Genomic DNA, 20,524 nt, shown 5'->3' on the forward strand with positions numbered 1-20,524 from the left:
GATCAAAAATGAGAGCTGTGGACCTAAGAGTTCCTTGAAAATACTCTCAGTTTGCTCAGGTACTTTGGTATAATTATTAAACATATTATGTCCATTTAATATATGTAATACATATAAACAAGAAGGCAGCAACAACTCCTGTTAAGAACACTGTAAATTTTCCATTTTCTCCAAAACCACATGGTTTCAACACTCAGTATTCACTCCCAGCACTTCTGCTGTGAAAGGCAATAATGCCTCCAGTCAGCTGAGCATGCCTTCAGACAGCTCCACTGCCCTTCCAGGCTTACCAGAACCATGTGCTGACTTGATCTGAAGGAGGTGGTGATGCTGCTGTACAATATGAAGATTTAGGAATTAGTTTTGCCTCTTGCTGCATTTCCAAGGGCCATTGCCCACTGCAGTGGTTTGCAGCAGTACAGGGAAGAAGCACTCTTCATGCTGCCCCCACTGAGCATAAAAAGGGTCTGAGATATTTACTGTTTAGGCTGATGTCCATCTCCTCTGACATTCTTCGCAAAGTTCTTACAGCTCAACAAAAGTGGAGCATGGTTTTTAGCCATCTAAGGCTGGCTAAAAAGTTGTTCTCATGCCTCAGCAGCTGAAGCAAAATCTCTTAATCCTTTTTATTTTTTTATTCTTATTGGGAGGGTACAAATGCACTGTAAGCATAGCAGAGAACTTTGTTGGTCAATTGGGCACACAGTTGACTGCAGCGTGGACACCTCTTAGCCCAGCATGTGAGCAATGACTAGTATCTGTTTACCAGAACTCTAGTATAAAATCTATAAATGGACAGGAAGATTTCCAGTGTCTCTGTTCAGGACACTGTTCACTCCCCAGTAATACACTTTAAATTCAGTGTTACCTCTAAAGCTACTCTGGGGCTGGATTTAACCTTGTGTCCTTTGATTGCTGGAACTGAGATCCTACTCATGTGAATGATTACCATGGAGATTAAAATAATCTCCATGGGATGCAGTAAGTAAAGTGGGAGGCTGGAGAGACAGGAGTTGAAATCCTCAGGGACTGGCCTTGGTAGGCCTTGGAAGAAGCAGTGGGACACCATTAGCCGGAAAGGCTGCTGCTGCAGCAGGATGCCTGTAAGTTGCTCTTTTAATAAAAAGACTCTTCAGTTTTACTACCATGTGATTTCCTGAAGTTAAAAACCAACAGGCATAGCGTGATATACACAAGGCCTATTCTGCCACTGTTTAAAACAAAAAGATTTATAAACAATGCATTCTACTTTCCCAACACAGAGGCCTTTCCTTGGTTAGAAAATAAAGCAAGGAAGTGTCTCTCATGTAAGTTGCACTGAAATTAAACTTATTTATACCATTTTCCTTACCTGTCTATTTTTACCTATTATAGTTTACATTGTTAAAAAAAAAAAAAAAAAAAAAAAAGGTACATCTTATTTTCATTTGCTTCCTATGTAGTAGAGAAAGATAGTATGAAAGTAGTGCTAACATTCCTTGAATGTTCATTTCAAGAGGTGAATGAGAGAACAATAATCACATGGCAGACAGTGGAAAGTCAAAACAAATGGCCATAAATAGATGCATTCCCGTACATGTTTTCCTGAGAAGATAATTGTTTCTTTTGAAAGTTATTTGTCTTTGAAAATGAAGAACAAACGGTGTTTCTTAGTGAAAAAAAAACTGTAGCCAGAGAAAGCCACAGAATACCCAAGGGATTTTTACTTTACCAATTGAAAAAATTTTCTGGCCTTCTAGAAAAGGCATAGAAGGAAAGGGAGTATCATGGGCTGGTGTATTTTAAAATGATCTGTCATTGTGCTCATTCCTGTCTGATCACGTCTCTAAAAACTGGTTGGTATACCCTATGTGAAACACAAGGCCAAACATACAAGAGCTATGTAGTCACATAATGTTGGCTACGTTGTACTGAGTAAGCAAAACATTTCTCTTGAATCCAGCAAGAGCTGGACAAGGCCTTAAGTGAACTGCAGATCTGGAATTTCAAGTACATAGCAACATGTATAGTGCTGTGTTGATGTGATATTAAAGGACGGAAAATTATTAAATGTGTTTATTGACAGTATTGATCTTCTTTATCTATTTATTTATTCTTTTATTTTCTGGCACCACACTGATTATCGCAGGTCTCCTAAGAGTGGGCGTCCCCCAGTCTTCTGTGGGGATCTTTTGTGGAAAGTGGAAATTTCAGAAAAGTACTCCTGGAATTCATATCTACAAAACAAAAGAAAGGAATGGTTGGGATAGAAGTAACATTTCTGTTTGATTTCTAGGCAGGTTCAGTCAAGAGAGCTCTGGAACAGAGCTTGGAAATACTGGACAGGAGAGCATAGAGACCTCGGGGCATTCCACCAGGATGGTGGGATGGACTTCCAATAGTAGGATAAACAGAAGACCCAGGGAAAGAGGTACCTCAGCTATTGATTTGGAGGAGAAACTAAAAAGTGCTTTGTAGCTGTTAAAATTCTGTATTCTTCTGGAGGGAGAAGTATATATATTATTAGCAAAAAGAAAAAAAACTTGGGATAGGTAAATATTGGATTAATTAGTTGTTGTTTGTTTTCCAAGTCTGAGTATCTTTTTGGGAACTATGCCTAACGGTAGCTAAGACTGAGGACAGATAAATAATCTGTGCACTTCACTGCCTCACATCAATCCTATATTTTACCTCATGCTTTATTTATCTGGTATCTGCTCATTGCTAGGGAACAATTGTGTTAGAATAAGAGTCAGGAGAACATGGCCCACCAAGATAATCCATCTGGTCCCCGAAGACATGCCTTTTCTAGAAAAATATGCTCCTTAAAACGAGTTGTTAAGAAAATCTCCTGATTGATTTTTACCTTGGAGTCTAGGGCTGAGGGGGTTGCATGATTTGTTGTTCAGGTTTTAGTTGATATGAAATGTGTTTTTCAGACCTTCTTATAAAAAAAACCTTCTTCATGGTGTATGGCAAAAAACTAACACAGTGTTGCTTCATGATCTTTCTTGTCACATTTAAGAAATTGGCTTTGAAATAAATGTTACATTTACATTATGACTCTTAATGTTGAAGCATCACCAAGATTTTTATGCATGAAACTAGAGGCAGAGTCCTTTTCCAGTAAGTGTGTCTCAGACTATTGAAACAGGAATCAGTCACAAGCTTTGATTTAAAATAGATCCATCTGTAGACTTCTTGAGCAACACCAGGAGCTCATTTTGAACATACACTACCAAAGGGTGACTATTTTAGAAGCTGTCTCCAGCATAATACAGATATCAGCAGCTTTTCAGAGAATCAGTATACTTTCAATATTTCGAAGAGAGAGACTGAGTTTTATAAACCGGGTGACTCTGATGTAGAAACTGAAATTGATGTGTGTTTTTGGTCTCCTTCAGACTGCTTTGCTTTTGCATCTACTAAATTTAATGAGCAGCTCCCCAATTAATTTCAGTGATTGTATAAGCTGCTCTATTTAGGACGGGTGATGAAGGATTATTTCCTGTCCTCTTCAAAATGAAGAAATGCTGAGAGTATTAATTTAAAGAGATTATTATGGGACTTTTGTTAGTGATGCTAGTGCCTGTATAATTAAACTTGGATAATTCATAATAGCTGGCAATGGCAACAAAATTCTTAAGTCTAAGGTGTGTTATTTTTGGATAGCATGAACCCATTTTAGCCTTTAGCTTACTCTATCTAGTTCTTCAGACAATCCTTCCACAGATTTAAGGCTGTCTTGTTGGAGAGTAGATCTATGAGCTTAATGGATGTTGAATAATTAATTGATAGGTCTAGAAGATAATTGTGCTTTCTTGAAATTATTGCTGATTTTTTCGAGTGAGGATTTTTTTTTCCTCAGTTTTACTTAGATGCTTTATCTTTAATTATTGCACTGATGTTAAAAGGAACTGTGGCAATTTGCTTGTTCATCTTTTTCAAGAATTCAAAAAGAAATCTGAAACATAAGAATAGGGAACTTCACTTAAAACATCTTGAGACTTAGAAAGTTATTCTGAAATTATATACCAGACCAAAATAACATTATCGTCAAATAGGAAGTGGATAAATTTCACTCTTTGACACTACAGGACATCAGTCTACTCACACAAATTCTGTAACTAACTCAGACGTAGTCCTTTTAGGCTGAAATTTTGAACTTTTACACAAGAAACAAAGAAACCAGGGGATTTTAATCCCTACTGTTTTGTGTTCCCTGGAATGCAAAGTGATGCCATGCCTATGTTTTATAGAGTAAAAAAAGTCCACAATCTGACACACTGCCATTTCCATTTATGCAAAGCAAGTAGAAGAGCTGAAGAAATCAGCTGATATTGGCATCTGCCACATGATAAACTATAACCTTTTGTACACCATGTAAATGACAAGAATGGAAATCATTTTTCATGGGGAATCTTTTTCACAAAACAATGGTCAGTCAAATTCCAGCAATACTTTTGAAACTGATAAAAGATAAAGAGTTTTCGTAGCAATGGTTAATGTTATCAACTGATTTAAAGTCATATATATAACTGATATAAATCCTAATCTTAAACCTTCTGGGAAATATAATTATAGGCCTAATTTCTATGAAACCTTCTTAATGGAGAACGGCCTTTTCTTTTTCCATTTCCAGACAAAAATCACCGATTCTTTGCAAACTTGATTCTTCATCTTCTCAAAGAGTTGGAGTTTTTCCCCTTCAAACTTGGGACCACTATATCTAAATATATTCACACAACTGAAGAGTAGTAGGATTATTTTGCTGAAATATACTGAGATGTCCATACAGAAGAGAAAGTCTTCTTACTTGGTAAACTGAGTAAGAAGGAAATGTGGGCAGACTGATCTGTCTAGACAGTCAAGGCAAGTAAAATGATGAAACTAAGAATGTTTTTCTGAATCTTGTCTACTCCTATGACCATGCAATGAAATGCCAGTTCACATAAACATAAAGGAGACCTTCTGCCTCTTGGAAGATAGGAGACAGGAGGGTTTCAATTCTTTCTCTCTCATTTCTTGAGATAAAATATATGGTGACTTAGGATAAGGATATAATCAGAATTTCTTGATCAAACAGTTAGGCTGCTTATTTAATATTTCATGGTAATAATGGAGATAGAACTATAAAATACCTAGTAATGAACATTTCACTTCTCTGCACCCCAGTATTAAAACTTGTTCCCCAAATTCTTTGAGTGAAGCCAACATCCATATGCCATTGATGACATCACCATAGATGAAGAGTAAATTTGAAGAATCAGAGCTCTTCTGCTGCTATGCATACAGAGTTCTTATCTGCACAGCTGAGAGTAGTGTGTGCCACTGAAGGATCTTGCACTGCCTGTGCAGGAAGTTCAGACACTACTGTAGTGAGAGAGTGCTCACCTGAGCAGAGCATGGTGCAGATGCAAATCAACCAGTTGCCAAGTGGAACACACAATGTAGCTGTGATCCTGCCCTCTCTCTGCTTTAGATACCTGCCTTAAAGCTCTGGATATGCTGCAACTGAACTCCACTCCCGAAGGCACAGTGGGATTTGTTATTTTTATGTTAGGGGACTGGCTGGGATTCTGAATGCCTCTCATCTGGTAGCCTCATGACTAGAGCTTTGCCAGTTAGGAGGAAAGCCAGCTTTCAATCTTGCTTTAGAATACTGTGGCTTTGCTAATGTTTCTCCTATTGAAATGGGGCTACTGAGGGACTGATGAGAGAATGGAAAGAATTAGCAAGAGGAAACATAATTCAACAGTCTGGTTTTGATAACTTGGTTTTTAAAGCTGCATGGTCTAGTTCCCCTTCCAGTTACACAGTTTCATACATACACCACTTCAAAATTTCAGTGATTTTTTTTAAAGCACATTGGAAATAAAAATGTAGATCATATCTGTGAGCTGGAATGTTGCATTTTGGATGAATCTGGAACAATTCGATTGAGCTGTAACTTAGGATCAGGACAGATGAGAACAGGGGCTGACCTCAGTGTTGGCTTGGACAAGAATGCACTTTTGACACATGTATTTTGTGTACACCAAACTTTGTAATACGAAACCAAATGACAAAATAAACCCATGTAATCCTATTGTTTAGGAGAGGTCACAGAGTTCAGAAAAGTATTTAGCATATGTGGTGAAGAGGATATCAGCTTTATAGAAGAAAAGAATTGTGACATTTTAAAATATTCTCTCCTCGGAACTGGATATAAGAAAAATGCTTTTTTACAATAAGGATAGTGAAATACTGGAACAGGTTGCCCAGAGAAGTGATGGATGTCCCGTCCCTGAACACGTTCAAGGTCAGACTGGACCTTGAGCAACCTGATCTAGCTATAGATATCCCTGTTCATTGCAGGGAGTTAGACTAGATGACCTTTAGATGTTGTTTCCTACTCAAATGATTCTATGATTCTGTGAATTCCTGTTTGCTTCTTCCACTGTTACTTCCTCTAACTGTGATTCAGTGAAGGGCATCTGACCTGTAGAAGGACATGAACTTAAGCTGTCCGTACTGAAAGATAATCCTACTGGGAAATACACTTGAGCTCAGCTTCTGGGAGCCCTTTTGTCTCCCAGTGTGTATCATCTGGAAGCAACACCTTGCTTTCTTGAAATCCTGATAGTCATAAAGATGAGAACGTGGTACATAGCTTTCCATATTTTCACCTGTACACACTCATGCCCGCATCCTGCATATATGACAACAATACCTCAAGGAACAAGTAATGAATAAATGACGAAGTTTTTCATAAGACCTCAAATTCTCTGGAGTCATACCAAAACTTTAAGCTCAAAACAGATTTGAATCTCTGATATTTTAATTGCTTGAGGAGGAGCAGGAAAACACCCTGATACTCCTGTGTGATCTATTAGGGTGTTGCACTCTGGACATTAAAAAAGCAGGCATTTACAGATGGCCATACCTCAAATGGTGCAATCAAGGAGGTAGAAATATGTGCTACTTTCTCCATGACTGCTCCCAGTCAATTAACGATTAATTGCTATATCCATCTTCCCCCTGAGGAAAAGCTGTGAGGCAAATGTATTTCAAAGAATCATAGAATCATTAAGCTTAGAAAAGACTTCAAGGATCATCTAGTCCAATTGTTGACCCATCACCACCATGTCCTGTAAACCATGTCCCTCAGTGCCACATAAACCCTTTCCTTGAACATCTCTAGGGACAGTGGCTCACTTCCCACTTCCCTGGGCAGCCCTTTCCAATGCCTCATCACTCTTTCTGATAATTTTTTTTTTCTAATATCCAACCTGAAACTCCCCTGAGTATTTCCCCTTATTACTCCAATGCAAAAACAGCCCTTTGCCTTTGCCATCCTTTTGGCAAAGACATAGTTCGTCAGCAAAATACATTCTTTAGGAAACTAGAACAGAAATCTCCATGATGTCTAGAGTATTCTGAAATTCCTTTACAGTGCAATTTCTAATGAGTGTAGTAATTACAATTTGACCTGTGACTTCCATGTCAGAAAAATAATGCTGTTTTTCAGACAAAACATATTGAAAGTAATTTAAAAATATTACTTCCGAAAGAATGAATTCTAGGATAAATCTCAATTTATTTTTTTTTCTCAAAATTTTGCTTTTGGCTAATTGCATGTTGGAAAGCTTTTGAATGTTTCAAATGTTGGGAAAATCTGTGCAATATTAACAGTGTCTCTGCTCATTTTTGCTACAGAAATAGATGGAAATGTATCAAGACAAAAGACAGCACAGCTTTCATAAAATTACAGACTTACATAATAGAAGTGAGTTTGCAGAAAGCAATATTGAGCTGTATAAACAAACATCTTTGTACTTACAATACAAACAACCTGAGATTTTTTTGTTAGCAGTCATTACAGAGCACATAATCCCGGTAAGACAAACAGGCATGAGAAAACTGCCATCAATGCTGAAGCCCTTTGTGTGTGAGTAGTAACATAGACTTCGCTCCAAGACAAAGCAATTAAAATGTTCTTGGGTCTTTAACCTTTGGTGCAGGATACTGAGCATTGCCAATGCTAAACAAATAGCATTAACGTGCATCTCATGGCAGCAACAGGGTTACAGCTGAGAAAATGATAGAGATAAGGAGATGTAAATGAGAGTTGGCTGTAATCAGTGCACAGCGTACCTTACTTTGCAAAAGACAGGCAGGACAGGCTGGAGACATGACACTGCATGGCACTAAGCTGCTCTGACTGAGCTCACATACTGGCAAACTTAGCACACTTCCAAAGTGCAAGTTGCCAGATTCAGAAGAAACAATAAATGCATACAATAAATATTCATGTTTCGTGAGATAAGTGAAACCGTGAATCTGAGAAATCAGTCATGAATGTTTTGAACGATCTGATAATGTACTGAGACCAAACCTGTTAGTTCCTTTTTTTTCTGACTTCTCTTCCTACTGTTTTTTTTTTTTTTTTTCTTCACAGAGCACGTAATCTGGAGAAAAGTATTTCATTTGGGACACACAGGTGCTGCAGGCTCAGCACCACAAGGTCTGAAGCCTGAATGGAGGTTAAATACTTGGCGGTGAGCTGTGCCATCCTCAACTGGACCTTGAACAAAGCAGAGCACCGGCAGGTTTCCTTTAGTGACAGTGGGGATAAAGCAGTTGTCTGGCAAGCTGATGGAAGGATGCTCTCCAAAATGGGAGATGGCTGTAGGTACACTGTGTAACAGCATCTTCCCTCATTGGCTAAACTGTACGCCAGACAGTGTGAAAAGGAGGCAGGGAAAATGGTTAAAAAGGATTTGTTAATGTGGTGCTGCTTTTAACTTGCTGCCAGTGTCCAGCTGCCTCGTTGCATTTAGCAGTGCCTGGCCTTGATTACTGTGTTAGCTCCAATTTGCCTACAGGTAAATACCTGCCCTGTTCTAATAACTTGCCAAAACAAGAACCCCTGAGCTTGAGAATTCAGCTAGGTGGATAAAGTGCTGCACCTAAACATGACCTGCACTGGAATACATCTTCTGACATACTGGCAGGAGTTGGACTTGATAATCCTCGTGGGTTCCTTCCGATTTGGGATATTCTGTGATTCCATGACAGCGTGAACTTTATCTGTATCCCATCCAGACTGATCTACCTCCTATCTATACCAGATGAAAACACTAATTTGCTATAATTTTCATGCTATAATGATCTGCCAGCATGGTACCAACCACTTATAAGAAAGACAGACAAGTAGGAAATAGGCTTAACCCTTTTGGACTGTTGTTGTATTATGTGGAGAAACACCAGAGAGGGAGGCACACACACTCTGGGCTTCACCTGGAATCTTCAAACAGATATGAGTATTTTCCCCCTCCAGCAAGCTTCCTGGCAGTACTGGACACACAAAGTAAAATGACTGGATTCTACATTTAGAATGGAGAAAAATCATCCATTTGTAGCAACGGAGCCTTTGACTGCGTGGTTCTGTACCAGACGGTGGTGTGGCCCTGGAACAGGGTAGGCTCCCCATGGCAGTGGTCACAGTCCCAAGCTGCCGGGCTTCAAGGGGCGTGTGGACAACGCTCTCAGACAAACGGTTTGGATGTAAGCGCTCCTGCGTGCAGCCAGGACTTGGACTCGATAGTCCTTGTGGGTCCCTTTCAACTCTACCTTCGGAACACAGCCAGATGCGCCGGAACGGTGCCGGTCGCCTCACAGCTCGCCACCAGCTGCCAGCGGAGGAGGAGAGAAGGCCGGGCCGCTGCCCTGCGCTCCGCCCGGGGGCGGCCGCAGCGCTATAAAGGCGATGGTGCAGAACAGCGCTCACTTGGCTCCGTGCAGCGCTATGGCTCCCGAGCGGCACCCGCCGGCCTTTGAGGGCGCCGGGCAGGAGAGCGGGCTGCAGGTGTGGCGCGTGGAGCGGCTGGAGTTGGTGCCGGTACCGCCCAGCCGCCATGGGGACTTCTTCGTCGGGGACGCCTATCTGGTGCTGCACACCGTCCGCCGCGGAGCCGCCGTCGCCTACCGCCTGCACTACTGGCTCGGTAGGCAGCGGGGGAGCGGAGCGGAACGGAACGGAACGGAACGGGGCAGGGTGGGAGTACCGCCTCCCTTCACGAAGTGTGTCCAGGCTGCTTCTGGAGCATCCAGGCTGAAGCAGGAATATGGGGTGTGGGTGGTGCTGTACCTCGTTGCTATGCTGCTAAGGGGTGCTGGGCATGAGAACTCTGGGTATGGCAGGTTTTTGAGTGCTCTGTGGTATGAGTTTGGAAAAGTGGTGAAGAATCGAACTCAGTCTTAGCTGTGTTTCACCAAGAGTCGAATGTGAAATGGAGAAGTTTCTTATCTTTGTTTCCAACAAAACTTCATCTCAGCCTTCTCCCTGTGGTGTTGCTGAACTGCTTGGTATCTCGATGTTGCCTTTTCTAGCCAGGCTGATCTTGCCTTCTGATGCTAGAGATTGGGGGTGAAGTCACCGGGCTTTCTGTAGAACCAGTTCTCTTTAACATTGCTGGCTGCCTTGTAGAGCCCCTCCCAAAGCAGCCGAGAAAAAACTAACAGTGAAACAGATACCTGTCATTTGGGTACGCTAAATGGGATGTGTTTTAGGTCTCTTCCTCATTTGCTGAGGGCTTATCAGACTTCCTTGTTTAGTCACCCATCTGACCACCGTCTGAGGTCAGTTTCTTTTCCCGTTATTGTAAGGTTGATGTGTGGGCAGCCATCTCTGTGGATGCACGTAGAGATCATAAAATCATTATGGTTGGAAAAGTCCTCTAAGATCCTCTAGTCCAACAGACAGCCCATCACCACCATGCTCACTAAACCATGTTAAAGACTAAACATCTACCCTTTCCTTGCACAACTCCAGGAATGGTGACTCCACCACTTTCCTGGACAGTCTGTTCCAGTACTTAACTACTCTGTCTGAGAATAAATTCTTCCTAATATCCAACCTGAAACTCCCCAGTGCAACTTAAGCCCATTCCTTCTTGTCCTATTGCTAGTTATGTCAGAGAAGAGGCTCACCCTCACCTGGCTACAACCTCCTTTCAGGTAGTTGTAGGGAACAACAAGCAGCATTGTAGAGGAGAACCAATGTGAGGTGAGTCTTAGTATTGTCATATCTGAGCCCCTGTGGGTCTCATTGTGCTTTATCTGCTGGGATTGTTTCTGCATAAATGTTTGAGGCTTGTTCAGCTTTGCATTTGTTATTGGTTATCCAGCTGGTGCACTGGATAGATCAGGCTCTGACAAGAATATGATCAGGGATGACAGTGTGAATGAGTTTCTGGCAGATACACCTATGTCAACAGTACTGTTAGTCAGAAGCAGGGTTTGGCTTGTTGTGCCATTGCTAACAAAGTTAGAAGTACTTTAACTTAGGAGTTCAGGTTTAGTAAACCTGTGCCAGGGCAAGCTGCAAGGACTGCCACTGGATATGAAACCAAAGCAGTGACTGACACTTGCAGTAATTATGAGTTGGCTGAAGACCTTTGATTGCACACACTGCGTTTATCATTCTGATATCCAGGTGTTGTAAATAGCTTGGGGCAATCTGGGCACACATCCCTATGCAGCTGGCAGTTTGGCAGTAGTGTTGCAAACTGCTGGGAAATCCCTTCCTTCTCATGGGGCGCTCCAGTAGTGGATGGAGATACCAAGCACTGCTGCAGGCTCTGTTAGCTCTGATCTGCCTTGCAGAGCTTTGTGTAAGGTGCACAGGAAAGAGTAGTCATGTCTGGGTTACTTTAGTAGTTTTGACTGATTCTTACCACTTCTGCCTTGTGATTCTCCCTTCTGAGCAAATGTTTTATAGCCCGTGAACAGGGAAGATGCCAGGGGGACTTTCTGATACCTTCCCATAAGCAATCTGTGAACAGTAGCAGTCAGTAACCATCAGACTGTGAGATGAACAGAATTCCTGTAAATTTCCATATCTCATTTGTCTCACTCTGGTAACTGTTCCTAAAAACAAAGTTGTTGTTAAAGAACTTAGTAACTGTATAGCTGTCCACACTTATTTACAATTACATACAACAGTAGAACAGACGTGACCATAATAGAAGACTTGTCAGCCAATGGGAGATCTCTTGGTTTAAACAGTGCTGTTGTGAATGTGTACGTGGGCTGAGACACTTCTGTATTTCTTGTGCGCTTTATATATTCAGAGAAAAATTGTATTTTTTTTTCTCTTAATAATAGCAGTAAATTAAACTGGTAGGACTACAATTGCTCAACTTCACAAACTTACTGGACCCAATTTTATGCTCTGCTTTAAAATTAAACCTGAATGCTGCAGCTGTAACATGCACTCAGGCTGGGAACCAAAAAATATTCCTGGCCTCACAGGTGTCTCAATTCCTGTGCTGAATGAGGGACACATCTTCTCTTGAATTCATATGGTTCTAGAGCCTTCTTTTTAGGACTGTGGAGGACAGAGGCATTTGTCCTAGTAAATTCCTCTGTAAATTCCTGGTAAATTCGAGAGTCTGGAATTAACCAATAGTCAGTTAGAAAGCAGATATGCAAAGAAAGCAGAAGTTACAGGACCTCTTCATCAAATATCTGGCTGCTGCCTGAGATCAGAGCCTTAAAGAATCACAAGTCCCTCTTTCATTTACTTTCTAATGTTTAAACTTCTTACTCAGCTCAAGTGCACAGTCTGTTTTAATGAGAGGACTGTGGATGTGAGTGACCAATGTTGCAGTAAAAGGCTTTATTTTAGGAAAGAAAATATCAGGTATATAACTTGACTTAACTAACATCTCTTCACAGCTTTTTGCTTAGTAAGACTTGTGCCTGTGTACCCTAAAACTACATCTATGGGCAGCAATGGTTTTCTGGACATCTGAGTTAACTATTATGTGTCACATTGGATTTCTGTGCCTGTTCCAACTACCAGTTTTATTATAAGTCTGAAGTTTCTTCAGTGAAAGCTGCTGTTTTACCAAGTATCTTGCATGCAGTGAAGTGCTAACTAGGTTGAATAATTTCTCAACAAGCTAACACAGGTGTGCAGTGATGTTAACATGGCCAAGCAATCTGTGGATTTGCATGTATATAGTGCCACTATCCATCCTGATCTTTGCTCAGAGATTCTGGCATGGATGTCTGCACTGGCACTTGAGGGATGTGTTAGTAGGTAAACTACTCATCCACTTTACTGCTCAATGGAAAGACTGCTAGCTCTGCAAGCAGACAGTTATGTGTGCCTTGTGGCAGCTACTTTGGCACATCAGCTCTGCCAGATACAGGATTTTAGGGATTTGACAGTTTGAAACTTTCATGTTTGTTTAAGAAACAAAATTGACTAATATTATTACTGCTATTAACACACTAATATGACTCCTGAAGTGAGTTTGTGTGGGAATATGATGATGAACAGATATAACCTGTTTTCCACCCTGCTAGAACAAGTCAGTTTGGATTGACGCTCACTGAACTTTTTAAAAGCAGGTTTTCCATGACTGTTTTACTGCATGGCAACTGTAAGAATGAGCCTGGCAACAACTACTACCTCTAACGTTGTACCAAAGCTATTTTTCTTGAACCCTGAACCCTATTGTATAATTACAAGCAGTAAATATGAAGGATATAGGGATTTAATCCTACTGGACATAAATAAGTGTATTATAAACCAACCAAACAAAAATAAACCACCGACTTTGAGGAGACCCTCAAAGACAGAGAGAAGAACTTGCTTTGTGGCAATGTTATCATTGAGTGCTGGTAACTTTTTTTCTGACTTTTTCTGTGTTATGTCCTGCTTTCAGTAATTTTACTTTTCTTTGGGCAGGCCTCATGCACTTTTCTTCTTTATGCCTCCATCCTTTAGCACCCCTTCTCTATGTTGTTTTAGAAACTTTCTTCCTGGTGACTTCTAGTGTACCTGCACTGCCACAAAAGCCATAGTGGTGGTTGCCACACCACTGCTCCTGGAAGAAGCAGAGATGTCAGTGGGTGAGAGAAGCCTGCACAAATGGTCCTGCTCTGTCAGTAGGTACCCTTGTGCATCTCTGTCCCTTCCTCTCATTTTATTCTTTCCTCTTACCCTACTGTTGGTCTTCCTTGGACACCAACCCTGTACTACACTTTCATCAGCTTCCTCTTTTCCTACAGCCCATGAGAGAGATCTCTATCCAGACTGCCTGAAGCTCAATGCCAGGAACGGTTTTTCTATTACCTGTATCTAAGAGATCTGACCTTAATATGCTTGCTTGCATTTTATAATATTGATAAGACTGTTCTCAGGAGTAATTTTAACTATATATATGGCTTGGCAAGTTGCTCTTAGCATAAATGTGATATGTGATTTACCATCTAATCAGGTCTTTGACATGACTGTTCCTGGTGTTTGCAGTTAAAGTCCAAAAGTTATTACCTTGCACACTTACATTCACTTAAAAGAGAGAGTGCAAACAGTCTTGGCCCTTTTTTACCTCCCCCCTTTTAAAGGCAGATCTTCAAGCAGTAAATAAATTGTATGAGTGACCATGTGTTTTGTGGTCAAGGTAATGTGTAGTGCATTCTTGCAACAACCTACTGGAATTTCTACAGAATTTCTACAACAGGATTCTAAGTTATATTGGTTCTTTATAGATATAATATCTTATATTATCTTGTTTCAGGGAAAGAATGTACCCAGGATGAGAGTACAGCTGCAGCTATCTTCACTGTTCAACTGGATGACTACTTAGGAGGAAAGCCTGTACAGAGCAGAGAAATTCAAGGATATGAATCTAATGAGTTTGTGAGCTATTTCAAAGGAGGAATTAAATACAAGGTAAAGAGCCACCTGTCACAATGTCACATTTTTTTTAGAATGTTTTAATGTTATTCCACCCAAATAACATGAAATATTTGTTATGGAAACATGAAAAAAAAATGTTTCTTTAATGCTTAGTAGTTTTAGATCTGAACTACCTACTCTAAAACTGTTGAGTCCCTGTATTTGCATACAGTATCAGCCTGTTTATCAGTGCTCCTTCTAAGTGCAGACCTCTCCCAGGCATGCTTTCCATACTCCCCAATCAAATAATCATGAAGTTACATACTCTTGTGACTAAGGGAGCTCATGGGACTCTGTGTTTTGGAGATAGTAAATCTTATAGAAACCATTTCTGTGCTGTAACCTGAATCATTTCCTTCAAATGAAGAGCCCACTGTGCTTAAACAGTGAAAAACATGAACAGTAGAAAACACCCAAACCTCATTTTTTTGTCTAAAAATGGAGCTTATGCTGAATGTGAAAACTCTTCTCGTCATACTGTTTTTTTTTCTTTGAGGTAACTAACAAAATTCCATATACTTCTCATGAAAATTTTGTATTTTCAAAAGATGTAGTGACAGTCACTTCTAGAAGCAATATTTTAGAAGGAAATACTTTCAGACATCTAAGGTATTCTGAGAGCAAAGTAATGCATCTCTTGTGAATGGGTGCTCTGGGAACCATAACATAGTCAGCCATTTTCCTTATTATGGAGGTTTGTAATTTGTCACAGTCTATACAACCTAATGGAATTATTTTAACTCTGAGGAAGAGATCTTGACAGTGAACTGATCATTCTCTTGCTTTTTTTTTTTTTTTTCCTATGTACATTCAGGAGTGGCTGCTTTTTCCAGTCTGGGTCTCCCAGAAGAGTTGAGAGAGCTGCCTCACGCAGGCAGATAGCCAAGCCAATTTACAGGAATAAGTTAGGCTTTAACTTAGTTTATAGACCTTTAAATCAGTAATTTGGTCTTGCTTCCCCCTAGTTTGGTGCTCTTGGCTAGCTTATCTCCTAAGCTGCAGATATTCCTTCAGAAAATTATAGACCTGCTATTCAATTACCCTCTCCCTCTATGCATAACCAGACCCTCAAAGCACTGGGACTGCTGAGATTTTAAGAAGTTGAGAAAACTATGCTGGACTGCACATTCCTCTGTTTTCTCTCAGTTGTTATGTGATAGACTACTAACTTTTGTTTTGGCAAGGTGGTTAGGATTACAACATCTTAATTGTATAGGAGGAGGTAATGAATCCTCTGCTTCCCTTTTTCCCACTCTTATGAAACACCTTTGAAGCAGGGTGATATCTGCTTCCTCATATTAAGGCCTGACAGTTCAGCAACAGAACTGTTCCCCATGTCTGCCTGGTCTGTGGTCAGCAGTATTAAAACACGTACAGTTCTAGTTCTCTGCATGAACTCTTCCCTGCTTGTTTCTCAGCTGCAGCAAAAAGGTAAGTTCAAAGAAATGAAGCTGAAGTAAAGCTTGATGCTTTGTGTTTTTATTCAGGCAGGTGGTGTTGCCTCTGGATTTAATCACGTTGTTACTAATGATCTGAGTGCCCAGAGGCTTCTCCATATCAAGGGCCGGAGAGTTGTGAGAGCCACAGAAGTCCCCTTGACTTGGGCCAGCTTCAACAAAGGAGATTGTTTCATTATTGACCTTGGAAATGTAAGTTTTTCCCAAAGTAACTTGCACTGAAAAGTAGGAGATACGCATTTCAGGGGAGGAAAAGATGCTGCTGTAGGAAATAACTTTTGATGTCGCAACACTTTTAAAGCTCAAAACTGCCCTAAATGGTTTCTAAAGTATACATAGATTTCTCAGGAAATGGTTATTTCCCACTTGAGGCACTGAGGATATTTTCACTCATGGTTTAACATTAAGCTGTTCATATTGAGTCCTTTCAGTGCTAAGGCTGAGGACAGAACACAAATTGGACTTTTCCTTTAAGAGCACTTCCTCATTTTTATTTTTTTCTTTAAATTTTGATTTTGGCAATTAAATAGCTGCAAGATATGTTATCACAATAAGCTGGCCATAAAATGTGTTGTAAAACTAAAGTTTTTCAAGAGATTGCTTATACCTGAGTAGAGATCCTGAGAAGCACTCCTGTACTTAAAGACTTTCTGCTAAAAACAGTTAGAGAAGCTGAGTGCAGGAATGTATGGACAGGTAAGGGAAGATAATTCTGCTTGCTTCAGATGACCTAGAGGATCATGTTAACTTTCTGATACTACAGGTAGTCCCTGGCAGGTAGTTCACACTTTTTAGATACTAGCTATCTGTCTGAAGTTATTCTTGGGTCTGATATGCCGACACATACACAATGCTACCTTGCAGATGAATTATTTTTTCATGAGCTCTCGTGACAGCAATTGGTCTTAGCATTAATGCTTCTCAAGGAAGTGGTCAGTGGTTTCAGCAAGGTTTGAGAAGAGTTCCTTAGCACACTGAGAAAAGAGCTCTTCTTAACTCATGTTATAAGCTTTACTTTTTGCTCTGAAAAGTCCCCCCTGTTGTGATGAATGAAGATATTGGTATCAGTTAGCCATATTGATTATCTGTTACATTCTAATCATGCATAGCAGTCTTCAGATAGCACTGCAAACAGTATTTCCTCCTGTGATTGTATGGTCTGAGCATCTAAAACAGCCAAGTGATCAATATCCAAAATGTTGTCTCTGAATGCCAGTTTGTATTAAGGAGGCGAAGAAGAACTAAATTACCTATTCCCCTTCAGAGTTAACCCATGGGAGATGGGTGATCTGGAACTAACCATCAGTAGGAAATGCCTGCTTTTGCAGTCAGGCTCTCACAGGGCTTGAGTTTTGTAGTTTGGAGTTACCCTTCCACAAACACCTAGTGGAAGGTGGGTGTGCTCCAATCTGACTTCTCTTGGCACTTACTGTGCTGGAGATGCCTAGTTTACCTAAAGCAATTACTAAAGGCATACTGCAGACATGACAGTGATGTTGAATTGTACTGTGGGTATATGGATATACTGTGGGTGTTAGATAAGATGTATTGAGGGGAGAGTGCTATCACTGGGAAATTTAAATGTAACACTTAGATCTTGTTTTTTTAACACTGAATGTATGTTGTGAGCCTTTTTGGTTTCTTAGTATAACATCACTCTGGTTTCTGATTTCCTGACTGATAAGACAGATGTTAAGCAGCTACATAATTCTGTGCCATTTTAGGAAGAAAGATTAGATGTGTGAACATCTAGATCTTTACTGGGCTATGGAGAGTCAGTTGAATCACATGGCTAATAACAATGGCTAGCCTTGCTGAGCCGGTGGTGGCAGAAGGATAGGTTTTCTTGGATGGAAAAAGTATTTTGACACTCACTTGCAGCAATTTAATTATCAGTTACTTTGTAAACCAGACCTTTCTTGATGTGAAAAGGCAACATCTGATGTATTGTAAGATGAAAGTAGATGCAAGATTCAAGTAGATGCAAGTCTACTTGAAATGCCTGGTGAGAAATAGATGTGATACAAAAGTTGCCTAAGATTTCTGCTGTGACAGTGTATTTTTTTAAGAACTATATTTCAAGCTGAAGTAACTGCATTTCAGGTTGAAATTTTCCACTACTAGAAGTGCTTTGTAAATGGGTGAGACTTTTAAAGGAGCTCTTAATTTAATGTAGAAGTCCTTAAAAAAAAAAAAAAAAGTCTCAAATAGGTTACTTAATAGCAATAAAATGAATCATTGATAAGGCTGTTCTTGAGTCTTGGGATTTATTTCAGGGCACTACTGGATCACTGTCTGAGATTTATGGGCAGTAATTGCATAAAGTAATGAGCTTATTGTCAGTGTTCTTACAAGCAAAGTATTGCAGCCTGTCAAATAAGATGAGCTTTCAAGATGTACTTCTTCCAATCTCACAGCTAACTAGGAAGATGATCTCCGTGGTACTGCAAAACTACTCATGTGGTCCATTTCTTGTTGCATTATGTCAAGCTACTTATATTAAATAAGTCATTTCAGTTTTCGAGCTGAGCTCAACTACTACACTATTTTAAAACCTGTCATTTGAACAAATAAGGGAAAATTAAGGTAATAACAGTTTTATTCATGATTGTTACTGACCACTAAGTCTTCCCGCTGGTGATAATTCCTGGAGTTGAAAGCATCTGTGTGCATGTCCAGATAGCTAGATATGAGATCACAGTTCAGTTTTTGATGGTTAATATGGGAAGCTATGCTGCTTACTAGACTGTGCTTGTAGTAGTTAAAATATCCTCCTCAGGTCTTGCTTGCTTTGAGCTTCCAAGGCTAGAGAAGGAAATAACTTCAGATGGCAGAGAAACTCTGTCTTTGACAGGAGGAAAGTCAGTAGCCAGTGGGTAAAGACCTTCTATACAAACAATCTTCTGGAAGACTTCTTACACATGAGCTGTGTGACCACCACACTGATTCCTCCATGCTCCAGGTGAGCCAGGAGAATGCCTGGGGTGTCAGACTCTGATCTTTTTCTGCAAGGAATGTCCATGCTACCTCCATGCTGAACCAGGGAAGTTGTCCTGTCCCCACAGCAGCTCAGGCAGGACAAGTACAAGGCAGCTGCAAGAAGGCTTTGTGCAAGGCCTGGAGTAAAGTGCCCCTTACCCTGTTGGTCTGTGCTTCTTAGTGCACCCTGTCCTGGCGCAGCTGTTCCGTAGCCCTCTCAGAAGCCATGGTCTTCCACCATGTTACCCATCCAGTCTTTCTGGCCAGAGAGTGCTGAGCAATTCACTGTGCCCTTCTTGAGAAGCAGGACAGGCTTGGTGATTCCTGATGGTCATAACTAGGTATGTTCTGTGCTGTCCCTCTTTACACCTGGCACAGCTTGCCTATCTCCCAGCTGCTTTCATTAGCCACATTTTTTTTTTTCCCCTTCATCACCAATGCAAGTGATTCTTTAAGTAGCATGACAGTGTGAGGAAAATGGCTGCGGAATGGAAGCAAAATTAAATAAATCAGTGGATAGCATGTACACTGTTATTTTAGTATTTTCCATGTGTTTATATATGATATATGCCATATATAATGTATTTATTTCTGACATAGTGTACTAAAAACTTGGGTCTCTTTTTTTTTTTTTTTTTTTCTCTAGTTTCCTTCAGTGATACTTTTAAAGTGAACAGGAAACTCCTCAGTATTGAGATGTATACCATGTGTGTATTGGTGCACAGTGGTGATGTACAAAATATGAATGGTGAGGGACACTGATGGTATGGGAGGAGCTGAAAGTCTGATCAGTGAGGGAGAGAGCAGTTAGCAAAATGCAGCAGAAGCAATGGGAGTGGCTATACAATAAAGCACAGAAGTGGTTAGGTTGATGTTGATGGTGTTTTTTTTTTTTTTCTTCCAGTTTCTCTTTTCAGTTTGAGTAGCTATACTAGAAGAAAGCTGTTTAAAGTTATGTCACCACTGACCATCAAAATTACTCCATAAGTTCAATCAGAGCTTTCAGAGTGTAACACTTGCTTCTCACTGGCAGCAGTACAGTGAGCAAGTGACTGCAGGGAGAGGGCTGCATGCCACTTGGCTTCTTGGGGAAAAAAAATGCAGAGATGGTTGTTAAAACGAAAGTGTTGGTGAGGTGGTAAATACCAAGCAGTTCTGAGGCTGGACCTGATCTAGGTTGGAAAGTTTCAGCAGCACAGTGAGAGTTCTGCTAACAAAATGTTACCTCTCTTCCCAAAGGGATAATTCAGAAGGCTAGATAATAGCTATACCAAAAGTCAAGTAAATGCTGCAAGTAAACTGTACTGTTGCCCATCTTTCCTATTACTATGGTAGTGCTTATATATTGACTTGTAACAGCCAAGAGGTTGCT

The 20,524-nt window shown here is 40.4% G+C and overlaps 1 protein-coding gene across 1 annotated transcript in view; it reads left to right on the forward strand.

Annotated features, from left to right (window-relative positions):
- The first annotated feature begins 9,753 nt into the window (after window positions 1-9,753).
- Window positions 9,754-20,524, forward strand: part of SCIN (scinderin) — a 48,656-nt gene continuing 37,885 nt past the window's right edge. Inside the window, exons 1-3 of the mRNA NM_001244593.2 lie at window positions 9,754-9,968; window positions 14,556-14,710; window positions 16,204-16,365. Coding sequence (NP_001231522.2) covers window positions 9,770-9,968; window positions 14,556-14,710; window positions 16,204-16,365 — 516 coding nt within the window. The 5' untranslated portion in view covers window positions 9,754-9,769. The remainder of the gene's footprint in view (window positions 9,969-14,555; window positions 14,711-16,203; window positions 16,366-20,524) is intronic.

This window comes from Gallus gallus, chromosome 2 (genome assembly GCF_016699485.2).
Source record: "Gallus gallus isolate bGalGal1 chromosome 2, bGalGal1.mat.broiler.GRCg7b, whole genome shotgun sequence".
Taxonomy (NCBI): Eukaryota; Metazoa; Chordata; class Aves; order Galliformes; family Phasianidae; genus Gallus; species Gallus gallus.